This window comes from Nannobrachium achirus (assembly GCF_963921795.1).
Source record: "Nannobrachium achirus genome assembly, chromosome: 7".
NCBI classification, from domain to species: Eukaryota; Metazoa; Chordata; class Actinopteri; order Myctophiformes; family Myctophidae; genus Nannobrachium; species Nannobrachium achirus.
In genome coordinates this window covers 38735045-38761133 of record NC_137816.1, presented here as the reverse complement: position 1 = coordinate 38761133, position 26089 = coordinate 38735045, and the positions used below count along the sequence as shown (strand labels likewise).

Here is a 26089-nt window from a genome sequence, read left to right as displayed (position 1 = left end):
TCTTTGAATATAATATGTATTTTTTAAGCGAACATTTGTAACTCAAATGTTGCTTCTGGGGGGTCCCTGGAACTAAATATTTTGAGATGGGGGTCCGTGGCCAAATACCGGTACATGTCATTTTGGGGGTCCTTCACATGAAACAGTTTGAGCACTACTGACATATAAACATAGGTTTTTCAACAAATAAAATCATGATTTTTCGGCAAGTGCTACAGCATAAGGTGGAGTCGGAAGAGGTGAGTGTTCAGATTACGGCGGAGAATTGGGTGATTGGAAGGGGTTGTAAGGATGGATGAGGCTTTGAAGATATGGGAGTGCCATACCTGTTGTACTCACAGTTGTACTCTGTGCGGGCAGTAACTGGGAGCTAATGGAGGGAGCGGAGAAGGGGGGAGACATGTGAAAATGTGTCTGGTTGAAGACCAAGCATGCTGGGGCATTCTTGATCATTTGGAGAGGCTTAAAGTGCACATGCTGAGAGGCCAGTATGGAGCGAGTTACAGTAGTCAAGTGTTGATATGGCTGAGGTCTGGAGGAGGAGCTGGGATGGAGTACAAAGTACAAATATGACTGAGCAACTTAAAGGAGTAGTTCACCCCCAAAATGACTTTTTGTTCCATTGATTAGTCACACCATGGAGACTTTTTTGGTATTCGGCGCATTCCTAAGACGAAAGAAATGATTATAGTAAATGTACCTCCATTGATTCTGGATGGGGACCCAAATGCATGGGCCTGGGTGGGGACCCAAATAAGGCCCTGATGTGACTAATCAATAGAAAAAAAGTCATTTTGGGGGTGAACTACTCCTTTAAGCTTGTAAGTAAGATTTGACCAGGAGTATGGGTTTGTGTACTTTTTTTTCCCACTATTGGGTTCCAGTCATATTTTTCAACTAATCCCCCCCTTAACCTTGACAACCCTGCTGACTCTGTTTCTGAATCTTGATGTTTTAATTTTTTCAACAACAAAAGAAGAAACACAATACAAGCTGACATTCAAACTGATGTCCCCACATTCCTTGTATGGTATACCATTTTGAGAATTGATATGCAGATTCTAGTTTTGAGAATTGATATGCAGTCAGATGATGTACAGTGGTGCGAGTACAGTTTTGAGGTATTTGTACTCTACTTGAGTATTTCCATATGTCAGTACTTTTTACTTCTACTCCACTACATCTAATAGGCAAATATTGTACTATTTCCACTACAATTATTTGAAACTTTTTTACTAGTTACTTATTTTGATTATTATAACAAAACATACAGTAACCACTTCAGCCCTATATACATTTCGGCCATTTGACATAATTGCCGATCTACAAGCTCACAATGCGTTGTGATGCGATGCGATGCATTGTGAGCTTGTAGATCTGCTATTTTCAAAATAACGTATACATTTTGAACTTGTGAAATGGGGACATTCTGCACAAAGACTACTTTTGCTTTTGGTACTTTAGGTAAATGTGTATACCAATACATTTGTACTTTTACTCAATACAATTTTGAATTCACTTTTACTACAGAGTATTTCTACATTGCAATATTGATACGTTTATTTAAGTAAAGAATGGGAGTACTTTTTCCACCACTGGAAACACCACTGGCTCAGATTAATTGCACAGGAAGTTAAGAATGGCAACAACATTAGTCTTCCCCGTGGAGATGGTCCTCTTTAGTATGCAGCATGTATCAAGCCTGGCTTTGGCTGTGGTTTGCTAGTTCATGATCTCTGTAGATTATCTTGACTCGCGCTGTCTGCCAGAGTGATGTACATTCTCCCTGTGCCTTTATTGGATAATGGCGATCAAACTGCGTTAGTTTCATGTTCCCTGATTGATTATAAAACATTGATAACCAAATAAAAGACTTTGGATGAAGCATGGCTGTATGGAGCGGAGGGAAAGATCAAACACAATTTGTCATTGTGATCGTGGGCTAATTAACGAGATGAGGGGGAATTGCTGCTATAAAACTTTATTAAGTACCAAGGAAGTCAGACGTGTTGAGTTATGTCTTAAAAACGTTAAAGAGAAGGAGGTGTCGCACTGTATCCCCGGTCCCCAGGGTCCATGGTTATATTACACCATAAGGCTGTTACTACGTCGCTGGACCTAACTGACCCTATGATTCAGCCGCCTTATAGTTCCCCCGGCACTGAAATGCGAGGAACTTGAGGATTGGTGAATAGTCATAACCTGGGTATCCAGGCACATATCCTCACTGTCGGGGCAGAAACCTCATATCTCCAAGTTTCAAATTTGTGTGTTTTTTCATAAATTAAAACCCTACTTCTAATACAAAAGTGTTGCACAAAAGCAGTGAAAATAGCAGATCTCACAACGCCTTGCATCGCGAGGCGTTGTGTGCTTGTAGATCGCTATATTCACAATTATAAATTGTTTTTAAAATAACCAAAAAAAGGAAGGTTTTGGACATACAAGGTTTCCACACGACAACGACGATATTCTAACCTTTTTCGTAAATGAATGCCCTACGTGATCATACTGCAGATCATACTACAGCATCACACTGATCCAAAGCTCGAAACACGGCGCGTTTTGAGGTTGTACATCTGCTACTTTTACTATTTTTGCATTTGAATCCTGTTTTGGACATATGAGGTTTCCACCCGACAGAGACGCTATGATGCTGATCATATCTACAGCTAGGGGCTATACAGTCCTTCATTTCTTAAAAAATAAAAAACTTTGAACCTGACGCCATACGTTAGCATATTATATTGTCAAAAAATGTCAGACATTTTAAAACATAGTGAAAATAGGAGATCTTCAAGCTCAAACGAATTGAGCTTGTAGATATGCTATTTTTAGGCTACTCCTCGTCAATTTCGATGAAGTACATTAAACATCTCTGTTGCATTCAGCTGCATTCAGAATTGACACGTTAACTGCTTGGAATTCAATTTTTAACGTAACACTTTAGCGACCCATTTAATATCCGCACTTTTCTTCTTCCGCTGCTTTGCCACAGGCTGTGCATAATGGGTGTGAAGCAGGGTTTGGGGTAATTTGTGATTTCCTGTGGGGAGCGGGGGTGGTGTAACTCTGTGACCTGAGGATGCCTGGGGGCGGGGTGTCTTTCAGAGGTTAAAGACCCACTGAGCAGGCATGTTAACTGCTTTCTGTGCAGGCATTATTACAGCGGATAACTCCAGCATGAATAACACCATCTCTATGTAAATGTTTGATGTCACTTGGGAAATCACAGAAATGTACCCTCCCACATCTGCAAGGCAGATGCATTGCAAATATACACATTAACACAGGGGTCCAGGGACGGATCTAGGCATAGGCAAGGTGGGGCAATGCCCCCTAAATGCCCTGTCTGCCCCACCTAACATGATGGCATGCAAAAATCAAAAAATTCAAAAATATTAAACTATTTGAAATGCTATGCTACAACTAGTTAGATGGATAGATAAACTGATAAGACCTGTTGTTTGTATTGCGTGTTATTGGTATAAGTGTGCCAAAATGCTTAGTTGTCTATGCATTTCGGGTGTTTTAGGCAGTTTGTCCCCCCATTTCTTTTAGGTGACCCCCCTATTATTTCTTCCTGCCCCACCTAGTGTTAAACGCTAGATCCGGCCCTGCAGGGGTCTTCATCATTTTCAGGCCAAGGACCCCCTAGTTGAGAGATAGATGAAGCAGGGACCCCCCCACAACATTTTCATAGATTCCATATAGTTTCATTGTTTGACAGCACAATCTTCAGTGTATTTTTGGTTCATGTAAATTTGTGTTTTCAGATATTTAATCACTTAAACCGTCAATTCATGGGTTGCATTTGTAGTCCTAAACGGCCATGTTGAGGACCAACACAGATGTTTCTATGTGTCTGATTGGCACAGAACTAATGTTCTATGCCAATCAGAACACCTGTGTTGGTCCTAGACATGGCCAGTGTAGGACTACAAATGCAACCCATGAATACTTAATACACTTGACCTATCACTCTGTACTTAGTCTTATCTTTTTCCACTCTACACGAAACCTCTTCGCCACAAGCTCACAACATCTCACAGCGCGAGGCGTTGTGAGCTTGTAGATAAGCTATTTTTGGCTAAAGTTCTCAGAATATGGACGCTAGGGTTCAAGTGGTTAAAGTGTTGCAATGTGACACGCTGTGAGCTTTTGGATCTGCTATTTTCTGCTATTCTGCTTGACATAAATAGGGCTTAAAGGTTAATCCCCACCGGACGCGATAAAGATGACGATAACGATATGTCGGCGTGTACAGTATAAAGAGAAGAAAAATGTGCTTCTCTTACTCGATTAATCGCAAACGTTTCATTGAATGAATAGTCGCTAAGAAGAAATTTGATAGATGTAGTCCTAAAAGCACCGGCCATGCTTGTCTGTGTAGTTTACGTTGCTAGGCAACTGCTTGGGTTCATTTCCTGTCAGCTACTGATGTTCACAAACACAGCAACACTCTTATTTGCCCGCTGGTGTTGCGTGCCGTAAATATCAGATATACGAGCTCACAACGCGTCACGATCGTGACGTGTTGTGAGCTTGTAGATCTGGTATTTACTGAGCACTACACCGGCACGCAACTAAGTATAAATTAGGCCTTTTAGAATGTTTGTTGACAAGTGTGAAAACTATGCATATTACCTTACATGCATGATGTACAGTATAGTGGTTTCATGCACATTTGTCTTATACACACAGTATAGAAATACACACATTATCCCACCCTGTGCTGCAAAAACATAAGCAACCACAATACAGACAGAATGCACCCTATACAATAGTATACACCAGTAAGATGCTAAAGGGCGAAAAGCGAGGTTGCGCCATCTGTCTTGGTCATATATGGATTCTGTTAGTGTGGTTCTCCTAACAGGGCATCATCTGGGATACAATCCCTTTCATGCCCATATATGGAGATCCCTAACATAATCCCTTTATGCCCATATATGGAGATCCCTGCTTGAGTATCTGACATCACTGTGATGTCACCTGTGATGTCACAGTGATGTGTCAGGGGAACCATAGTGTCAGGCGTTACCTGTCCGGACGGACATCTACGGACAAGCTGTGACGGTTCTGATAGTAAACTGTGACCTACGGTCGCAAATAATAACTAGACCAGGTCAACCTGGTTGTGCCAGACCCCCTGTCTGTCATCATCATTTATGACATCATGCCTTTTGTAGGCATGTCATCATCATGTCATCATCATATATACCCTTTATATAGAAAACCCGGACAGACCGACATTTGCTTATGTAGGCCTACCCATTTCATGGGTCTGGCAATAACAAGCACACACAGTCACAGTTGCATTACAGTATCTTGCCCTATACTAAGGCAATGACACACACACACACACACAGTCATAATGCTGGTACGACATCACTTGGTATACACTGATAATGTGACAGTGGCATATTTAGTGTATACACAAAAACAGGAGGAGTGCGTATTCCCAGGGCTCTATAGCCCTGGGAATACGGTATACATTAGGGTTCAAGTGGTTAACCCTGCCATATTGTCTTGTCGTGACTAGAAAATGAAGAAAGGCATTGTTTTATTGATTATCTCTGTGACAGCATACCACCCGCAAAATTGCCTCTTTAAAAAGCAGTGATGCTGGGTCACCACAGGTGACCCCAGTTGGAATCCCCCCCTCAACCCCCTCTGACCTTATGTGTCTCTCTAGCCTGGGATCACTTCCAATTTCGGGCTTTTTATCCGGTCGGGAGCGGATGGCGTCCTACGTCATTTTGTAGTCAAAACGGACTACACTTTGGCAGGAAATACCAAACCGGAATCAGTTTTAACCCAAAACAATTCCCCGCGCTCAATGACATAATTGTTATACATACCCAATAAAACCCTTGATGCGGCGTAGTTTTGCTTTTTTTTTTTTTGTCCGTCTTTTAGTCCAAGTCGCAGCAACTGGCAAGACTACTCCTCTAGCGTTTAGATAGAGATTGGGGAAACAAACGAGGGAACCAAAACAAAGCGACGCCGCTTCTGCCATCCAGTCTAGGATGCCATCCGGTCTAGACCGGATCAAACGGCCTGTTTAGTAAACGAGCACCAGGCTTTTCCCTGAGAAAGTCTGGTGACGCAAGGTTACTCTCTATTAACTCATTCACTACCTCTGTAAATACATACATAATACAACCACTGCCACCGATTTTTCTGTTTTTCTTTCCTTTTCAAGAAGTCACAGAATATGTATTTCCAGTACGATTGATCATTGGTAAAGACGGAGGTTATCTCTGTGCTTCTCTAGATATGGGCCGTTGAATACAGCGTATTTCGCCTAGACAGGTGATGTAAACACAGGAGCCAAGATATAGGCATTTCCGCGAAAGAATTAAACAGGAAACAGATGAGGTTCTCATGTTGCGATTTCTTGTTTTTTTGTGGGACTGTGACTATGTTTTTTACACTAGATGGGGTTCTAGGCTAAGCTGATAAATGGGTACTCTCTCCTGATTGGCTGAGGTTTTGTCACCTACCCGAAGTTTATTTGAGAGCTGAGGAGACAGGGAGACCCCGGTGACTGAACAAACACTCTATAGCAATGATTACTATCAGAAAATAGTGCTTTTACCTTTTAACAAATAACTTTTTGTTTTAACCAAAAACGGTTACTTATCCTACCTTTAATATACTGTACAGTGTCCTGTCTAAATAAACAAATAAAGTAAAGTAAAGTAAAAGATCAGATGATAAACCACATCAACAGATTATACCTTATGGCTTTTCATCTGTTTCCATTGTTGATATGTGAGAAAGATTATTATTAAAAGCTACTTTATATGTAAGCATAATATGGCTTAGCATGGAGATGCTTAGCAATTTACACTACTGTATTTTTATGCTTTCATGCTGGAATAACAAACATAGCAGCATAACTGAATTGCAGTCATGTATATAAGGATTTCACAGCATGTACATTTATTTTTGCTGACAAGTTCAAAAGAGGTTTTGTCCATGTACTGTGTCGTGTTTTGCCACAGTATGATGAAGATTATACTAACATTATTATTATATATTTGACATCATACAGTTTTGCCCTCATGAATGATATTTCTGAGCCTGTTCATATTCATGAACAAAAATAATGGGAAATGGGAAAACCTGTTTATATTATCACCTTTTTTCATCAGAAATGTAGAAATTGAACAAGCCCCCTGAAGATGAGTTTTAGAAATGTCAGTGAAATGACAATGACTGAAATGCCAACATAGTGGATTAGATTCTCACAGAAAGTAAAATACAATGAAGTCACAACCTACTATATGGCTCGACTATATCCAGTTGCTCTCGGGCAGAAACCTTATCTCAGTATTTCAAATGCTCACGTTTTTCTTTGGTAAATTAATGCCATTCGTCATGCTACAGTGTCACACAAAAGTAGCACAAATAGATGAACTAAAAGCAAAACGTAGCAATGCATGGTAAGCTTGTAGATCAGCTATTTTTGCTATTTCTGAATTATACATTTTAAGTGAAGAGAAAGTGGTTAAGTGGGTCTGTGGGTTTTATATTTATTGAACCATTTCCGTAATTCTTTTGTTTAGTTTTTGAACATTGTAGCTGTCGGGTTTCCACCCGATAGCTAGGAAGGAGAATTGTGCCTCTGCAGCAGTGCTCCCCTACTGCTGGGCTGTGCTGGTATCCCCACTGATGACATCACCGCTGTTTGTGTCACCTTCAGTGCTTTGTTCTGCTTCTCCTCCCTCTGGCTTGGCGAACAGTGTTACACAGTCAAATATTAGGTGTTAAAGGAGTAGTTCATCCCCAAAATGAGTTTTGTTCTATTGATTACTCACGGGATGGAGACTTGAGTTCACTTGTATTTTTTATATTTTTGTATTTGTCGCATTCCTAAGAAGAAAAGAAAATGATTATAGTAAATGTACCCGCATTGATTCCGGATGGGGACCCAAATGCATTTGGGTTCCTATCCGGAATCAATGGGGGTACATTTATTGTCATCAAATTATTGTCTTAGGAATGTGACAAAAAACTAAAAGTATTATTGAACTCAAGTCTCTATGGTGTTAGTAATCAATAGAAAAAAAAGTCATTTTGGGGGTGAACTACTCCTTTAATTTAACCCCTGAGACTTAATTTAACATGTGGGATTTTTTTCCCCCCTGTGTACTAATATCATTCATCTAACACACGGTTTATTATGGTATATGAACCCCTCAGTGTCATCCTTTTCTCTTCTTTTATCTTTTCTATTCTCGCCAATTTCCAATTTCACCATTTATCGGACGCTCTTACCCAGAGCCACTTACAATAAGCAAGGTAATCACACACATACAATGCAGAGAGAACAGTGTTGTGCCTCAAGAAACTAGCATCCCATAAACCAAGAACCTAGCATCAGTTAACAATATACTGTAGCAATCTGTACATTATTGAAACTGTAGGATACAGGCAAACAATGAACCTATAGCATCTGTTTAAATGTCATGCAAGTCTAAATTACATTCTTAAAATGGTTATCGATAAGGCCTAATTTGTAACAAAAACATGGGAGCGACTTGTGAGTGACCAAGATATATACCGTCCTTTCTCTCTTCTTTGCCCAGGGGTGTCACAAGGGGGGGGGGGGGGGGGGGGGGGGGGGGGGTTGTGGGACTGAGTTACTAGGGCCCAAGGTGGAGAGGCCTTAATTATTTTATACTTTAGCCATTGAAAAATAGCAGATCTACAAGCTTGTAGATCTGCTCCGATCTGCACCGAGTACTGCAGCGCAGTACTCGGTGCCACTCTGTGAGCTTGTATATCTGCTATTTTTCAATAGTTAAAGCTAGGGTGACCAGACGTCCCGTTTTACCCGGGACAGTCCCGTTTTCAAGCTGCGTGTCCCAGTGTCCCGACAAATATCTCTAAAACACTAATATGTCCCGGTTTTCAACATTCACTGCAAAATTGTCCCGGTTTTCGCCAGAATTAAAATAATAGTAGCTGTTTTCAGTGGTTGTATAGACATTTATCATGTTCTTTTCATGAAAACATGCTCACCTAACCAATCAGAAAAAAGGAACAAATTCATTGCGTGTCTGAATTCAACACTGAGCCTGTTTGTCAATCACTCACTGCCTGTTTGCAACCCTGAGGTGCGTGTGTGCGCGTGCACGAACGTTAGAGAGTGGGCACGCGCGTGCGCGGTAACGTGCGCATTGCTTTTAGGGTCCCAGTTTTAGGCAACAGTGTTTTGCGTCCCGGTTTGAGTGGCTGGAAATATGGTCACCCTAGTTAAAGCACAAAATACTGTGTAATAATGTGTCTAAATGGATTAAACTCCCTCCCCCTATGGAGAACATTCATGGGGGGCCCGCACTGAATCCTTGTACCCAGGGCCCAGAATTTGGTGCGACACCCCTGTCTCTACCTACCCCCACCCCTCTCCTCTCTCTCTCTCTCTCTCTTTCTGTTTACTCCCGCGGTCTTATAAACCTCCTCCCGCTCTGTCTCTGTCTCCTCTCTCATGTAGGAGCTGCTGTTCAGCGTGTGTGCCCTGAATGTCATCTCCACCATTGTGTGCGCCCTGGCCACGGCCATGTGCTGCATGCAGATGGTCTCAACCGATTTGTTGCAGATGGTGAGTATACATGTGCTGGTGGGCTGCTGGTGCAGGCACAGGCAGGCAGCAACAATGAGCCACTCTAGGGCTGTCACATGATCACATCGTGACATTTTACTTGATGATTAATTGTCTTAATTGCGATGGACGATGTAATAGCATTTTTGGGGGAGGGAGGAGGGGTATTGAACAATTTGGCTTTTAGGCTTCGTAAACAAACGTTGCACTGGGCTAGAATATGACCAATAACTTATGTGAAGAAATAACTGACAATGACTGTTACCGATAATTACAAAAATATATGTTCTATGGTCAAAATAGGCCATTTTGTTATAATGTTATACTTTCAAACTTTTTTTTTTAAATGGTGGAAATGTCTGATCTACAATCTTGTAGATCGGCTATTTCAGATACAAAATGTATGACATTTTTATCTCAAATAATTGCGAAGAGGCCATTATTGTGACAGCCTCATTTTCCGCTACTTTTCAGTGGCCCTCCCTCAGATGCATTTCCAAGTGTTTATTTTGCAGAGAAGGGGCGGGTGACCATTAGGATGGGTAAACATGCCCACTAAGTACAAATTACCCCCGCAAATTCTCCTTTCAGTGATTGTTTTTCATTGTCTTTGTATCGGCTGTCAGCCAGCCAGACAAATGACAGCCAGTGCACACTGTGAATGTTGGTCCTCCCAGATGCAAACATGCATTTTAAAAAGATGCTGGATTTAACAGCCCATGTGAACTCAACCGTCAAACGCAGAACTTCTTTTTGTGTGTAAAAGGGAGACTGTCCTCGAAACGACCCATTCCTTTTCATGTGACACAATGAATCTGTGCTCAAAACCTAAATGTTCTCAGCCACGAGGGAAATTAACATAGCCATGCTCCCTTGTCCTTCGCATCAACAATAAGTCTCCCAGTACGTACGATAACTTAAGCCTGCCAATACAGACAGCGACCATAACCAGTGTTGCATTGATCATGTCACGTGCGTACACACACGCCGTCCCAAGTCTTTTTCAGCAGGAACAGGCGCACAGACATGCATTGATGTAAAACAGCCTTAAGTTCACACCTCGACAACCTTTACAAAGGCTGTAGTGTCACAGCAGGGTGATTTAACAAAGGGACGAGCCTGTATGCATATCAATAGACCATTGTCTGACCTGTTAACTCCTGTAGATTAGGTGTTAAACGATGTGCACGTGACATCATTAAAAGAGCGTCCCCCCAAACATTGAATCACCAATGCAACACTGACCATAACCACCATCATCACAACATGTTGGCAAAGATGAAATGAATGTTGAACAGATAACATTTTACCGTTTATACCAATATTTTATGAGTTGTGTATTTATACATTTTGTCGTATCTGAAGTGAGAACAGGAGTGGTCGCTGGTCAGGAAAGACAAAGATTACAGAAAGATAATACGACTTAGAATAGGTAGAGATTAAAATAGGTGTTGTTTATGAGCTTTGGCAATAAGGTTGGGTTGACATTGAGTTCAGGGCAGGTGCTCTAAAGCAGGGGTTCTCAAAGTGGGGTCCGGGGACCCCCAGGGGTTTACAAGCTCACAATGTGTCACGATGTGACGTGTTGTGATCTTGTAGATCTGCTATTTAAAAAAGATTGTGCCGCTTGTTTTTTTTTTAAACATTTGGAATATCTTTTAAACATTTTGTTTAAAATATGGCATAAAATATTTTCAGGTGGGGGTCCGTGGGCAAATACATATGGGGGTCCTTGACATGAATAATTTTGAAAAGCACTGCTCTAAAGGAAGGGGATTAGCTCCATCTCAGAGCACAGTGTGGAGTTGCAATAAATAAGCAGTGCATGTAACTCCAGTCGCTGCTCATACAAAATGATCCACATATGGCTCCCAGCCACGGCACGGACACTACTGTAGTTCCATCACCTGGTTCAGCTGCCACATCATTCACTGATAGATGGTAATGGGCGAATTTAAACGAGCCCTCATTAGCTCAGTGATTGCTAATTTGTGAAGCTCCTTCATCAATTCAGAACATTTTGAGCGAATGCCAAAATGAGAGTTGCGACCGGCGGGTACAGAAAGCACAGAAGTATAAACCAGTATTAGTTTAGTCAATCAGAGTGGACAGACAGACAGACAGACAGACAGACAGACAGACAGACAGACAGACAGACAGACAGACAGACAGACAGACAAAGTAAATAACAATTCCCAATGTCCAATATGTCTGTGATAATGCTTGTGGCCATGTGTTTACAGTTCATGCCTCACAGAGCACGGGCCTTGAGTGCAGACTGCATGACCCCACACGGGACCATCCTGCACCAGACACTGGACTTTGATGAGTTCATCGCTCCCATCCCCCCACCCCCCTACTACCCCCCGGAGTACACCTGCACCCCCTCCATGGACGGACAGAGGTGAGGAAACAAATGACACCGGAGCAATGCACCTTTTCCCGAAGAAATGATCTTTAATTATTGAATTACATTAAGTTTCAAATAGAAATATTGTACATTTGACTCCACTACATTTCTAGGATAGCTGGTACTGTACATATACAGTACATTCTTTTTATAGCATGCTTGTAATGTCTTGTTTTTTCATGAATCACATGTATTAGGTCTTGGTAAAAACAGTCAAATCGGTCTACTAGCCATATCACAATGTCAAAGATGACATAAATATGAAGACTTTTCAGAACCACTATCATTAGATTTGGTATAGCTAGGATGGCAGACATAGAAAGTTTGATAATATTTTAAAAGTAATCGATGATGACATTCAAAGTGTTCTCCACGACTATCTTGGCCATATGGAGGGAGAGGGGTGTGCGTGTGATGCGTGTTCATGCATCATGGGACCTTTGCATTGTAAATCTCCAGCTATCTCTTGATCTTCACAAACCCTCATTTCTGTCCTAACATTAGCCATGCACAAAGCCCTTTAGTCATTGGGTAATACCCTGGGATCTGTCACAAGACAAATTAAATGGGACATGCTGACTGAAGGGGCCAGTGTACATCCAAAGCCTTTTCTAAGGACACAGAGAAGACAAATACATGAATGACTACACTGTGACAGCTCGATTGTCACCAGTCACTATGTTCAATCAAGCTACATAGTCTTTTTCCACTTACACATCCTATATTACCAGTAAGATGCCCATATATGCCCATATATGGAGATCCCTGCTCTGAGTATCTGACATCACTGTGATGTCACCTGTGATGTCACAGTGATGTGTCATTGGCCAATGGCCCTGCCTTTGCACTGTCGGTAAATCTTTTGCAGAGAATAAACTTGACCCTGCCTTTTTACTGTCTGTAATTTTTTTAGAATAAGGAGAATAGACTTGACCTATAAAGATTTGGTATAACATACTGGTCTCGAGATCCCACAATAATATCCCAAATGTAGTATGGGGGGGACAACTTTATTAGTAAAAAGAAAAACATATATATATACTCAAAATACTTTAAAATACTTTAAATACTTATTCTTGCCATGAAACAGGTGATTGGTCAATGGCCCTGAGCCCTGAGTTTGGAATGCATGCTCCACCCGGGCATGCAATACCTGTTGTACCTGTTAGCAGAGTACTCTCTGTACCCTTTGTTAGCGACCGATACGCTTATTATGGCGGTATGAGGATCTTCATATTTGGCGTTCTAATGGAGTTCCATTGTACACGCTACCACTTATATTGGAGCAAAGCTCAGCCATGTCCAATGTCCAATTCATAAAACCGATCGGGTCGGTTTCACCAATAAGGGAAGCCGGTTCCTACATCGCCACAGATACTGAGATTTGGTACGTCCTCCACAGACCCGTGGACAGACACATACAGTAATTTTTCGGCTCTCAGATCAGCTATTTTCAGGAAAGAGATTTGGTATATAAAAAAAGGTGAATTAGGAGGGACCTCGGTCAGCAAAGTATAGGGTTTAGTCTTTAGCGCAGGGGTCTTCAACGTTTTCAGGTCAAGGACCCCTTAGCTGAGAGAGAGATGAAGCAGGGACCCCCACAACCTTTTCATAGATTCTATATAGATTCATCGTTCAGTCATCCAATCATCAGTGTATTTTGGATTCATGTCAATTTGTGTTTTCAGATATATAACCACTTGAAAAGGCAATACATAATAAAATTGACTTTTCACTCTGTTTTTTGTGTGCTCTTTTTCCCTTCTACACCAAAACCGAAAATAGCCGATCTACAAGCTCACAACGCCTCGTGCTGCAAGGCGTTGTGAGCTTGTAGATCTGCTATTTTTGACTAAAGTTCTCTGAATATTGGACACTACAGTTCAAATGGTTAAAATATATATATAAAAAAAGTTTCTATCACACAAAGATTTGGAGGCCCCCCTGTATTAACTCTGGGGACCCCCTGTTGAAGACCCCTGCTTTAGTGGCTAAGCAACATGCCATCCATGATTCTCAGTTGTTGAGTATCCACTCCACTGTCCCCTCCCTTAATCCCCCACCACACACATACTCATGCCACACACTGATACAGCTTTTTGGCAAGGAGCCATGTCTGCTTGTCAATTAGTCCGTAAATATAAACAAGCCTGTGGAAATGTTTATAGCGAATCGCTACTCTGGGCCAGCGACATGTCATGACATCATCATATCTTGGTGATTGGTGGAGCCTCTTTAGTTATATATTATCCTCTTGCCCTTTTAAAGCATGGGATTATAATTAAAAGTGGTCCTTATTGCTGCTCGCATGATGATTCTTAATTGGCACCATATCGTCGTTGTCGGGTGAACAACTCCTCGCACCGCGAGGCGTTGTGTGCTTTTTCACTACTTTTGTGCAACGGCCTTGTATGATGAAGCAGGGCTTTACTTTGCGAAAGAACGTACACATTTGAAACTTGGAGATACAAGGTTTCGACCTGACAACGACGATATGAAACAGTGATATACTGCTGTGGTTCTCAAACAAGGACCCCCAAATTATTCAAAATATTTGGCCGTGGACCCCCCATCTGAAAAGATTTTGTGTGAACCCCCCAAGGACTCCCAAGGGTCCCCAGTCCCAGACCCCACTTTGACATAATATCACTATTAGTCAATAAGACAAGTGTAAATCTTCCAATATAGCACTCACACCATACACTCTTAACACCTTATTTGTATGTATGCCCTGTAACCTAGCAATGGTTGGCAGCCACTGTCTTTGTCTCCTTTGCTTTCAAATAATAATATATATATATAGTATAATTAACCTTTTGTATAATAGAAAGTGCGATATTGGGGCAACACTTGCTAAGCATCCCATGTAGCATACTTATTATTAGGGATGTCCCGATCAGGTTTCCTTGCTCCCGATCCGATTCAGATCATTTGATTTTGAGTATCTGCCGATACCGATTTTTCCCGATCCGATCTTTTGGCAATGTATAAAAAAATATATATATAAAAAAACACACATTCACTATGTCCCTTAAGTTTTTGTATTTAAATTACAGTATCCATTCTATCCAACATGGATATAGCTTATTTTTTCACTTAGTGCAGCATTTGATCAAAACAAAAATAAAAGCAGCTTATTAGCTTATATATATATATATATATATATATATATATATAATCCCAACCTTTTTCTCCTGATTCCGATCCAATCTTTTTCACCCGATCCGATCCCCGATCACCTGATCCGATCGGGACATCCCTACTTATAATGCTGTATAATCTGCTTATAACACTGCATTTAGCTATAAGCATGCAATTATAACACATTATAAAGCCCCTTATAATGACTCATACAGTCAGGTATCATAATACTTCACAATTGCTGGTCTTCTTTTGGCCAGGATCATAGAGTATTATAATGATCATACTTAGTAATCAAAGCCATAGTTATAATGCAATAAAGTATGATTATAAGTCACTATAGTCACTTCTACAGTACATACACTTTCAGGAAAGTAATTACTTTACCTAAAGCACCCATAGACCACTTATAGTGACTCACTCTATAATGCATTATAAAAGTGATTAACTGATTATGCTTTGCAAATATGATAATTATAATACAGACTCTAAATATACTATGGCACTTGGCCTTTGGCTATGGTAGCCTACCTGACCGCAGCACACCAATGCCAGTATAGGATTACCTCTCATGTACTGCTGCTTAATAGAACAAAACATCGAAGTCTGGATTACACTATTGGGGATATTATAAGAGAAGGGGATTTCTTTTCTTGTGTTTTTGGAAGAAGATCATATTTCTGACCTAGATGGGGTAAATATCCACTCTTAGGGCCCTATTTTGGGGAAACGCAGTCAATGGCGGGGTGGGTGGGTTGTGGTCAGGGGCGTCACAAGGGGTAGGAAAGTGGGACTGAGTTACTAGGGCCCTAGTAACTTTAGCTATTGAAAAATAGCAGATATTTTTATAATGCCTGTCAATATTCTTTTGTTTGATGGGAATAATGTATCCATTGTCACCTGGGGTTTAGAATGCATAAAAAAAAACATTTCACTGCTTGAGGGATTCATAACATGTGAAACAGACAAGCATGATATACCGTACATTATATAAAGGTCGATGGCTGGATGGCACAAATAATGGTCCTTGTTGACCCCAACGTTGATTAGCTAATTATACTCCCCCTATGGCACCTCTTCTCCCACACCTGCCGGATACCCCAAAATACCAAACACACACGGGCAAAAAAAAAACATGCCATTTCACGGTTTGCGTCCAGAATTTCCCCAGTCAAACATGCCACACGCCAATGCACCTGGCCCAAAATAGGGCCTTTAATTTGCCACAGCCACGGCTAATTCTTAATTTACGATCTGTCATACAATATGCTCGATCGTTCCGAAAATAGCCAATCAACAAGCTCACGACAAAGTTATGATAGAGATCGGCACGTGATATGATCATATAACAAATATCAGGCTTAACCGTCATGCTGATGCGCTTTGGTCTCTTTCGGTCTTTGACAGAGGTCTGCACCTGGACTTCCCCCACTCTCCATTCAGTGCTATCTATGGGGTGCCCATCAACAGCCCGGGTACGCTGTACCCCACTGATCTACCTCCTCCGTATGAGTCTGTGGTAGGGCACACGCCTGCCAGCCAGGTGAGTTGCACTCAGTTCATTTGTTTCCAATTCTGAGATACTCCATGTGGTCGGGTGTGTTCTGAAAGCTTCAATTGTTCATTTTACATTTGATGCTATTCATCATCGCCAAACATCAGTGGCTTCACTATCCATCATTCTCTGGCAATTTTTCCATTTTCTTTAAGAATACAAATGCTTTCAGCGAGTGTCCTGTTCAAACGTCAAGTGTTCAATGAATCCCTTATGCCAGTAGCCAACTGTTTGGCTTGTTTAATGGTCACATTGGACCAGGCACGTGCACACGTAGACATCAAAGGGGGCTTGAGCCCCTGCCATTTTAGCCGTCTGTAAAATGTGCCCTCTCCATAACCATGAATGCAGTTTTACTATGGTGAAAGAAATGCAAATGCCCTCTTTCTGTGCCATACCTGAAGGCAGCGTGCAAGACGAATTCTCTTGTCCAAACTCTCCTGAACTTGAATGCAGCATCTTATGCCCTCTCTGTGTAGAAATCTCCAGTATTGACTTGATTATGCATAGTTCAGTGTGCAAGCAGCAAAAATAGCCGACTTCCAAGCTCCAAGCTTGGAGGTCTGCTATTTTCGATAATTTCACCAAAAGGCCCTTTTAGAAATTTCAGCCCCTGCCTCTTTAACATTCTCTGCACGTCCCTGCATTGGACGGACCAAAGATCTTGGCTGATGAGTCTCAAATGACTGAATGAATTATACAGCTATACAAGTAACAACTGTAGTGGTTTCTTTCTGTTTCATAATATAGACAGTGATTATTTAATGAAATAATTCTGAACATTATCTTTCAGTAAGCACTAAGGAATGATGTAGGTCAAATTGCCTGGGGGTGCATTTCTTTGAAATGCTTTGTCTGTAGTTCTGTCGGGCAGCTCATGCTGTAAGCACCCACAGACAAGGAGGCTGATATGATCTATTTGTTCATACAGGTGACTATACATGGCTAAGAAAAGAAACAACCAGAAGGCAGATCTTCATAGAAAGCATTTGATAACATTATCAGATCATTTTTCTGTGAAGAATAGGCCTCAGAATGTGCCGCAATGTGTGTACAGCTGGAATGCAAACTGAACAATAGAAACAATTGGACTAAATATTATACCTTATCATCATTTGAAGCAGGAATCAAGGAAAACTATATTTCTGTCAGAGGGAAGATCATGCCTTTTTATTTCACAACACTCTCTTACACAACAAAATCTTGCACTGACCTTTTTATTATAAATAAAGAAGTCCCTAATATTACAGCACATGTAGATGATGGAGGGCGCAGAACATGCGGAAATAATGCTTTGCCTTTCCTGTTATCTTCTAATAATTTGTCCAGCTAAATATCATTTTTGCAACTGTTGTCTTGGAGTTATCTTCATTAAATCAAATCAATCAATCAGTCTTTGAATTCAATTAGAGCTTCTCAGTGTGTTTTTTTTCTCTGCAGCTTTCCCTCCTTTTATACACAGAGTTAATTGCTGTAGTGTTGCCATGTGTGTTGTCTTATAGCGCTCTCTACAGACCAGGTTGTGGTATTGAAGGTGCCAGACTGTTGTTAAAGAATACTAGTTTTTCACCTTTGGTTTCAATATAGCATCATTGTCAAAATGCAATTTACATTGTGCCGTACAGTATTATGTAAAATGTTAAACAGGTTAAAAAGACATATATTGTGCTTCACTAAAATGGATATATTTATTTACTTACTATATTTGGTTGATTGATTGATTGATTGATTGATTGATGCACATGCATGACCATACATTTATACATGTTTGAGATCTTATTTCCATTATGGACCTTTTACAATGGACCACAATATCAGGTTATTTGCTGTTGCACCTCTGTAAATTTAGGCCATGGTTTCACAATAGCAATTTACCTGCATAACTGTTTACTTCTTGGGTTTAGATTGACTGCATTGATGTTAGATTTGTGTCACAGCAGCAAATGAATAAGCAGTGTAATAATTCCTGTCGTGTTCTTCCGGTAGTCTCTGTCATATTGTAACTGTAACCAGGGCGTCACAAGGGGGGGAAAAGTAGGACTGAGTTACCAGGTCCCAAAGTGGAGGGGCCTTAACTATTTTATACTTTAGCTATTGAAAAATAGCAGATATACAAGCTCAAAGCGCAGCACTGAGTACTGCGCTGCAAGCTTGTAGATCTGCTATTTTTGAAAAGTAGTGAAAATGTGTGCAAATATTATATGTATTTTTTAAGCGAACATTTGTAACTCAAATTCTGCTTCTGGGCGGTCCCTGGATCTACATATTTTTAGATGGGGGTCCGTGGCCAAATACATATCATTTTGGGGGTCCTTCACGTGAAAAAGTGAGCACCACTGACATAGAAACATAGGTTTTTCAAAAAACCTTTGAAGGATTTGAAATATTCCAAGACATTTTCACGATTTTTCAAAAATAGCAGATATACAAAGTTAAAGCACAAAATAATGCGTAATAATGCGTTCCCCCTGTCTAAATGGGTTAAATCCCCTCCCCCTATGAAGAACATTCATGGGGGGCCCGCAGTGAATCCTTGTACCCAGGGCTCAGAATTTGATGCGACACCCCTGACTTTAACAGACTACAAAGTGTAAAAGTGTGTGGGTGTTTTCCTTCCTGCAGGTAACCACTAGCAATGAGCAGCAGGCCACAGAGTCCAGTCTATGTGAACGGAACACCACAGCAGGCCTCAGCAATCAGGGTAAATTCAACACCTCTCTTATCTACTCTACTACTAGCACAGGGGTCTTCAACGTTTTCAGGCCAAGGACCCCTTAGTTGAGAGAGAGATGAAGCAGGGACCCCCAACCTGTTCATAGATTCCATATAGTTTAATTGTTTGACAGCACGATCATCAGTGTATTTTGGATTCATGTCAATGTATGTTTTCAGATATTTAACCACTTGAACCGTCATTACTTAATAAACATGACCTTTCACTTTGTACTTTGTCTGCTCTTTTCCCCCTCTACAGTACACCAAACCTTTTGGCTAAAAATAGCCGATCTTCTATTTTTGGCTAAAGTTCTCAGAATAAGGACACTAGGGTTCAAGTGGTTAATATAAAAAAGGAGAAAAACGTTTCTATCACACACAGACCCATAGGGGTCTGTTGAAGACCCTTGTACTAGTAAGACGCCTCAGGGCGACAAGCGACCAAAGGGCGAGGTTGCGCCATGTCTTGGCCATCTGGCCAGTGATGTATATCGGACCAGTTACCCATATGGAGACCCCTGGTACCCATATATGGAGATCCATGTATATGGAGATTATGCTGTGAGAGCCCAAACATGCTTACTCAGTTATTCGTTATGTGAAAGTCCTATGACGTCTATGACATCTGACATCATACATACAATCCCTTTTATGCCCATACATGGAGATCCCTGTCTGTAGAGCCAGCCACACAGATATGGGCTGTCTTGGCCATATATGGACTCTGTTACTTAGGGTGGAATGTGGCCGATGTGACCTCCATATATGGGCATTCCGATATGAGGTCCTTAGATATGGGCTTAATATTGCTGACATCAGGGAACTCCATAAATGGGCATACAAGGGATTCTGTTTGTGTGGTCCCCCTGGCATCACAGTGACATCAGAGCATGATGTCAGAGCGGCAAACCCATTCTGTTAGAGTGGTTCCCCTGACATCACAGTGATGTCAGAGCATGATGTCAGAGCGGCAAACCCATAGACCGTAAAAAAGTGTACACGTCCAGTCGGAGTCAGCATGTGCCGTTTCACATACTAAACAATGTTGTCTGGTGTTTGCAGCCTCGGTGGACAGCGCATCCCTGATGGTGTCAGAGGTTGCTGATCTGCACGACCACAGCTCCTCGGAGGACCTGTGTTCCCTGGAGGTCCAGGGCTCAGACTCCTCCCCTTACGGGACCCTTAACACCGCCCCCACCGATGGCAGCTGCACCAGCCTCGAGCTCAGCGCCCGCGGTTCCTCGCGTTGCCACCGCGGCCTGCGAGGCACCGCCGAGCGCCCGAGCGACACAGGCTACAGCGATGGCTCCCACACCCACGAGACTCTCGAGCGCTCCCCGGACTGGTCCTCGGAAAACGGAAGCAACTTGGAACACGAGGAGTCGGCCGACGCTGCATCGCGCACCAATCGCAGGGCTGCCGTTCACATGTGCGATGAGCTTGCGTCGGCCAAACACGCGCCGGAGGAGCCGCCTAAAGGAACAGCGCAACCCCTCTTCAGAGCAAGAGTGGTAAGCAGAAAGCTCACCCTGCCTGTCGCGCTCCCCACCCCGCCACCTCAACCCTGCTCCCCCACCTCAGTGGCCTCCTCTGGGGGAACCTCAGCCCTCAGTCCTCTGGCTCCTTCGCCCTCTCCATCCCCTCCTCCTGCCAGGCCGCGCGGCCCCAGGCTGTGTTTCAGTGTTTGGTCACCCTCTTCCACGACACAGCCCCCCGCTACCTCAGGCCGTAGTGGCCAGTCACCCTCAGAGAGGCCTCGGGGACTCCGCGTGGCGAGGAGGTACCGTAAGCTAGCGCGCATCGTTCGCTCCACCAGCGACCCCATCTCTTGTTCCTCCACGTCAGGAAGTAAGTGTTTTGAAGTGAACAAGTGTGTTTATTCTCTTGGCGACATTCCCCATCTTAAACCTTTCCCATGTGAACCTTTCATCGCTGGTCAAAACATAAAGAGAAGGATGAAAGTTGGTTCTGTTTGTCCTCATTCAGAGTCTGTCTCCCTCTGCAGGTGAAGGTTGTGGCTGCGCCTCTGCAAATAACCCACTTGCTGAAGACTCTGCTAATACCTCCCCAGAGCAAGGTAGTGTAGTAGTACAAAGCAGCCACAGATGTGGGCTACAATGCAGTTTAAAACAGAACATACCTGACATTAGTCTGGAGGATCTGTGTCAACTTTGTAGAGAAATGTTATTTCAATTTGCCCAAAACAGAAGAAGGTGCACAGTAAGATCCTGTGTTAATTTAACTTTCACAATATCTCTCTCATTTTTCTCTCTCCAAGTCTCTCTTGAGTTAATTTAACATTTTACTGTGTGGAAAACCATAAAACATGCATAACAAGGCTGTTAATTTGTCACGGTTGTGCCAACAAGACAAGCACTAAGAAGCAGTGTGAACACAAAAATAGGCTTGGTGTCAAATAGTCACATCTCAAGCTTAAATAAATTACATTTTAGTGGAGCAAATAAAATGTCTTGTTTTTTGTATTGCACCGTTTCATAACCTTCATAATCTTTGTTATGCTCTCTGACCAATTAGACACCTTTTTTTCAGTTGACCAAAAATGCTTCTACTTTAGGCATTAGTCGCTGTTTTATGGAATGTTTTGATTTAAGAAAATAGTCTCTTGTGTTTCTGGTGTGTTCCAGAATTAACAGGTGTGTTGTCAACAGAAGCAGACGCTGCTAAGCCTGGTCACAGTGCGACCAGGAAGGCGCAGAAGGAGAGCAGAAGAGTCGACATCCGCCTCAAACCCCGGGCTCTGCACACACACTCCACGCACGAGAGACCACATTCCCTCGCCGACCTCAAAACGTACAAAGACACCAAGATATTGGTGGCCAAATTCCTGGAGCATTCGAGCTGCAGCCTACCGCCTGAGGTCCAGCAGGTCGTCAACAGCATCAAGTGTGTCATCAAGTCAGATGAGAAACACATGGAGGAGGCCATTTTCAGCGCTAACGTCATAGATCAGGTAAATCATTGATATTGTAAGGGCATTATATTCAGGGGCGTCACAAGGGGAGGGGGGGGGGGAGTGGGACTGAGTTACCAGGGCCCAAGGTGGAGGGGCCTTAATTATTTTATACTTTAGCTATTGAAAAATAGCAGATATACAAGCTCAATGCCGCGGTGCGAGCTTGTAGATCTGCTATTTTGAAAAGTCGTGAAAATGTGTGCAAATCTTTCAATCAATTTGTAACTGATTGTTGCTTCTGGGGGGTCCCTGAAACTAAATATTTTGAGATGGGGGTCTGTGGCCAAATACATATCATTTTGGGGGTCCTTCACATCATGAAAAGGTTTGAGCACCACTGACATAGAAACATAGGTTTCTCAAAAAACCTTAGGAGGATTTGAAATATTCAAAGACATTTTCACGATTTTCCAAAAATAGCAGATCTACAAGCTCGCAGCGTGGCACTCAGTGCCGCGCTGTGAGCTTGTAGATCTGCTATTTTTCAATAGTTAAAGCACAAAATAATGCATTCCCAGTCTAAATGGGTTAAACCCCCTCCCCCTATGAAGAACATTAATGGGGGGCCCGCAGTGAATCCTTGTACCTAGGGCCCAGAATTTGGTGCTGACTCAACTTATCCTTTCTTTCCTCCAGTCCAGTTGGATCTGTTTAATAGCCTGTTGGCATTTAACACATTGGCGCTGTCAGGCAGAAACCATTATCTCCATTATGTTTTTATTTTTATATATAAAAATGAATGCCATACATAATATCATACTTTGTTGTATAACAGTGTCATGCTAAAGTAGCAAAAACACCCTATCTAAAAGTTTGAAATACAAAATATGATTTTTTCACCTATGACATGCCCAAAATAGGGATACCATGTTGTGAGTGGTTAAGTGGGTCTGTGGGTTTAATATATGTAACCAATGAAAAGTATTAAAGGAGCTGTAAGTGATATTTGTTGGTTAAAACAAAATGTTTTGGCAATGATTTCTATATTCTGATCATTGCTATAGAGTGTTTCTTCAGTAAAAGTGGTCTCCCGTCTCTCCAGCTCTTGTCTTTAGTAAACTGAGATAAATTTTTTTATTTGGGTTAGTAATTTAATCCAGTCAGGAAAGACTAAGAGAACCCATTCACCAGTTTCAAATTCATCACTTCCAATTTCGCGTGTTTAACCTGTATCATGTATCATGTATCCTGTATGAGTTATCTTCCCTAACTGGATAAAACGGGTATCCTGACCTGAAAACACTCTAGTCTATAGCAACGATTGCTATCAGAATATAGAGCTATTTAACACTTCAAAAATAAAAGCACTTACTGCAACTTTGTGACTAAATAATAACTACATTGGATATATTGGAAGTGGAACACACATTCTTTTTTCCATCTCCTCAAATGTAAAGGTTTTTGTACATATAAGGTTTCTGCCCGACAGTGATGATACCAGATACTGTAGCTAGAAGCAGGTTTTAAATAAACTGAGGTAGATAAATTGTAGATAGATACAGTAGGCTATACTGGCCTTAAGTATTATGTTCACACCATAGCTACTGCTACTAGCCTGGGTTTTGTACCATTTTTGGGTTTCTGATCCGGTCTGGAGCGGAAACAACTTACGTCATCTTGTAGTCCTCAGACAGACTACACAGTTTTAACCCAAAACAATTCCCCGCGCTCAAGGGCATAATTTTAGGGCGTACCCAATAAAACCTTTGATGCAGCGTAGTTTTGCTTATTTTTTGAAAAGTTAGTTTGGTATATCCATCTTTTAGTCCAACTCGTAGCGACTGGCAAGACCACACTTCTCAAGCATTTAAATAGGTATTGGGGAAACAAACAGGGGGGACCAAAACAAAGCAACGCCACTTCTTCTGCCTGTTGCCGGTTTAGGTCACGCCTAGACCGGATCACACAGCCCATTTAAAACGAATACCAGGCTTTCCTCCGAGGTAGAACATCTGGTGACGCAAGGTTATACTGCGACTAGAAAAATATTAAAAGGTGCAGACCTTCACTGATGTGTCACTGTTTCACAGTACATGTATTTTGAGAGTAGTAGGTCAAAATAACATGATGAGATTACAAACATTATTGTTTATTTATGTAAAATAACTATGATACAAGTTAATACCAAAGAAATTTCACCAATATGGGAGTAAAACTTTATGAAAAAAAATGAGTAGTATTGGTAAAAAGTAACGATTTCAATATTGAATTTCCAATTCACTAATAGTTACGCTTTTTGCCGAATGGTAGAGGGAGAGCCAGCGAGATCCACTACTGACAATGACGCGGCAGTGACAGGTCCCTGCTGGGTAGAGGTGTCTCTCACACTCTCTCAACGTATTCATTTATGGACATGGGTTTGGCATGAATGCTATCAACATCTAAATACATTTCTTTCTCTGTCTACTTCTGTATTATAACAGTTGATGACGCAGTCTCAGCGCACCATCGGCAGTCCCAGGAAGCGTGGGCATGAGGATATTCACCTCCAGAGCTGTGGAGCTTTGAGTTCTTCACCATCCCCTTCCTTACGCCGCACTAAACACCCGCCACAAGCCACCAGCACCTCTACCAACCTATTGGACTCCCCTTCGTCTGAACAAAGCCCTGTGTGTAGAGAGACTATTCTCTGACCACTTGGCCAGTAAAGACTCAAGTCAAAGTTCTGAGGGCATTCCGGTATTGCTGTTTTGTTGCAGCCATAGTCAGTGCTGCAGATTTCTATACAAAGACTAATAGTTATTCAGGCAATGTAAAACCAATTTCCTGTATAAAGGGACTGCAGTGAAATCAATCTGAAATGGCCTCATATCTCATAGTGCCCTGTGACACTGTGCCAAGACATCAGCAGAAACTGTAGCAACTCAGACTGAGGCTGGCAATGTCTGAAGTGGCTTCTTTCTCACCAGAAAAACAACAGAATGTTCTCCCTCAAGAGGGTATTTTCTACTAACTTGCATCTCGAAAAGAAAAACACACTGGCGCTGAAGGATCTGATGAGTGTAGAACAAGAAGACGTGTTACCAGTGTACCACTCATCTTCATAAAGGGAAAGATAACATTTGTATTAAACTGTGAACTGGACAGATTCTGACTGACCACTACAGCCATCTATTGCAGATATGGAATTGTTAATTGGTGGAGTGGTAAATATTTTGTGGTGCCACAGGTTCAAGATCCTTACAAATGTGGATTATTTAACTTACCTCAGTGTGTTACAATTCTTATCAGTGTTACAATAAAGTATGAGTTTGTATGTTGTAGTTTTCTTTATTTTGTCAATAAATGAAAGGTATGCAACGTTACATTTCTATGTATTTAAAGGACCACTTCACCCATTTTCAAACTATTTTCATAATTGGTCCTCATGAATGTTCATTATAAGATTGCACCATTTCTGTCTACTGGATCTGTGTTTCAGATGAGGGCTGTGGACAGTTCAGAAACCTATCCTACGGTAGGCAGGTTCGTATGGAGCCATTTCAATCAAGATAAAAAAAAAAAAGAGAAACAAGGTAAATAGGCTGCTTTTGATTAGCTTGAACTTCCCATCGATTATGTAATTGGTAGGCAGGTTTGGTAGTCAAGTGTCCATAGCCCACCCACCAATGACTGAGTTGACGGAAATTGTGCCATCATACAATGATGAGCAGCATTATAGCAATTATAAGAAAATAT

At 41.7% G+C, this 26089-nt stretch overlaps 1 protein-coding gene across 1 annotated transcript in view; it reads left to right on the top strand.

The window, feature by feature from the left end:
* The window catches only part of fam189a1 (family with sequence similarity 189 member A1), a gene marked incomplete at its 3' end in the record, with an annotated part of 166674 nt that extends 141630 nt beyond the window's left edge, over positions 1 to 25044 (top strand). Inside the window, exons 5-12 of the mRNA XM_080730836.1 lie at positions 9509 to 9616; positions 11860 to 12020; positions 16575 to 16710; positions 19345 to 19423; positions 20500 to 21285; positions 21443 to 21514; positions 22092 to 22408; positions 24835 to 25044. Of these exons, the coding sequence (XP_080586962.1) occupies positions 9509 to 9616; positions 11860 to 12020; positions 16575 to 16710; positions 19345 to 19423; positions 20500 to 21285; positions 21443 to 21514; positions 22092 to 22408; positions 24835 to 25044 (1869 nt within the window). The remainder of the gene's footprint in view (positions 1 to 9508; positions 9617 to 11859; positions 12021 to 16574; positions 16711 to 19344; positions 19424 to 20499; positions 21286 to 21442; positions 21515 to 22091; positions 22409 to 24834) is intronic.
* Between the last annotated feature and the right edge of the window lie 1045 nt (positions 25045 to 26089).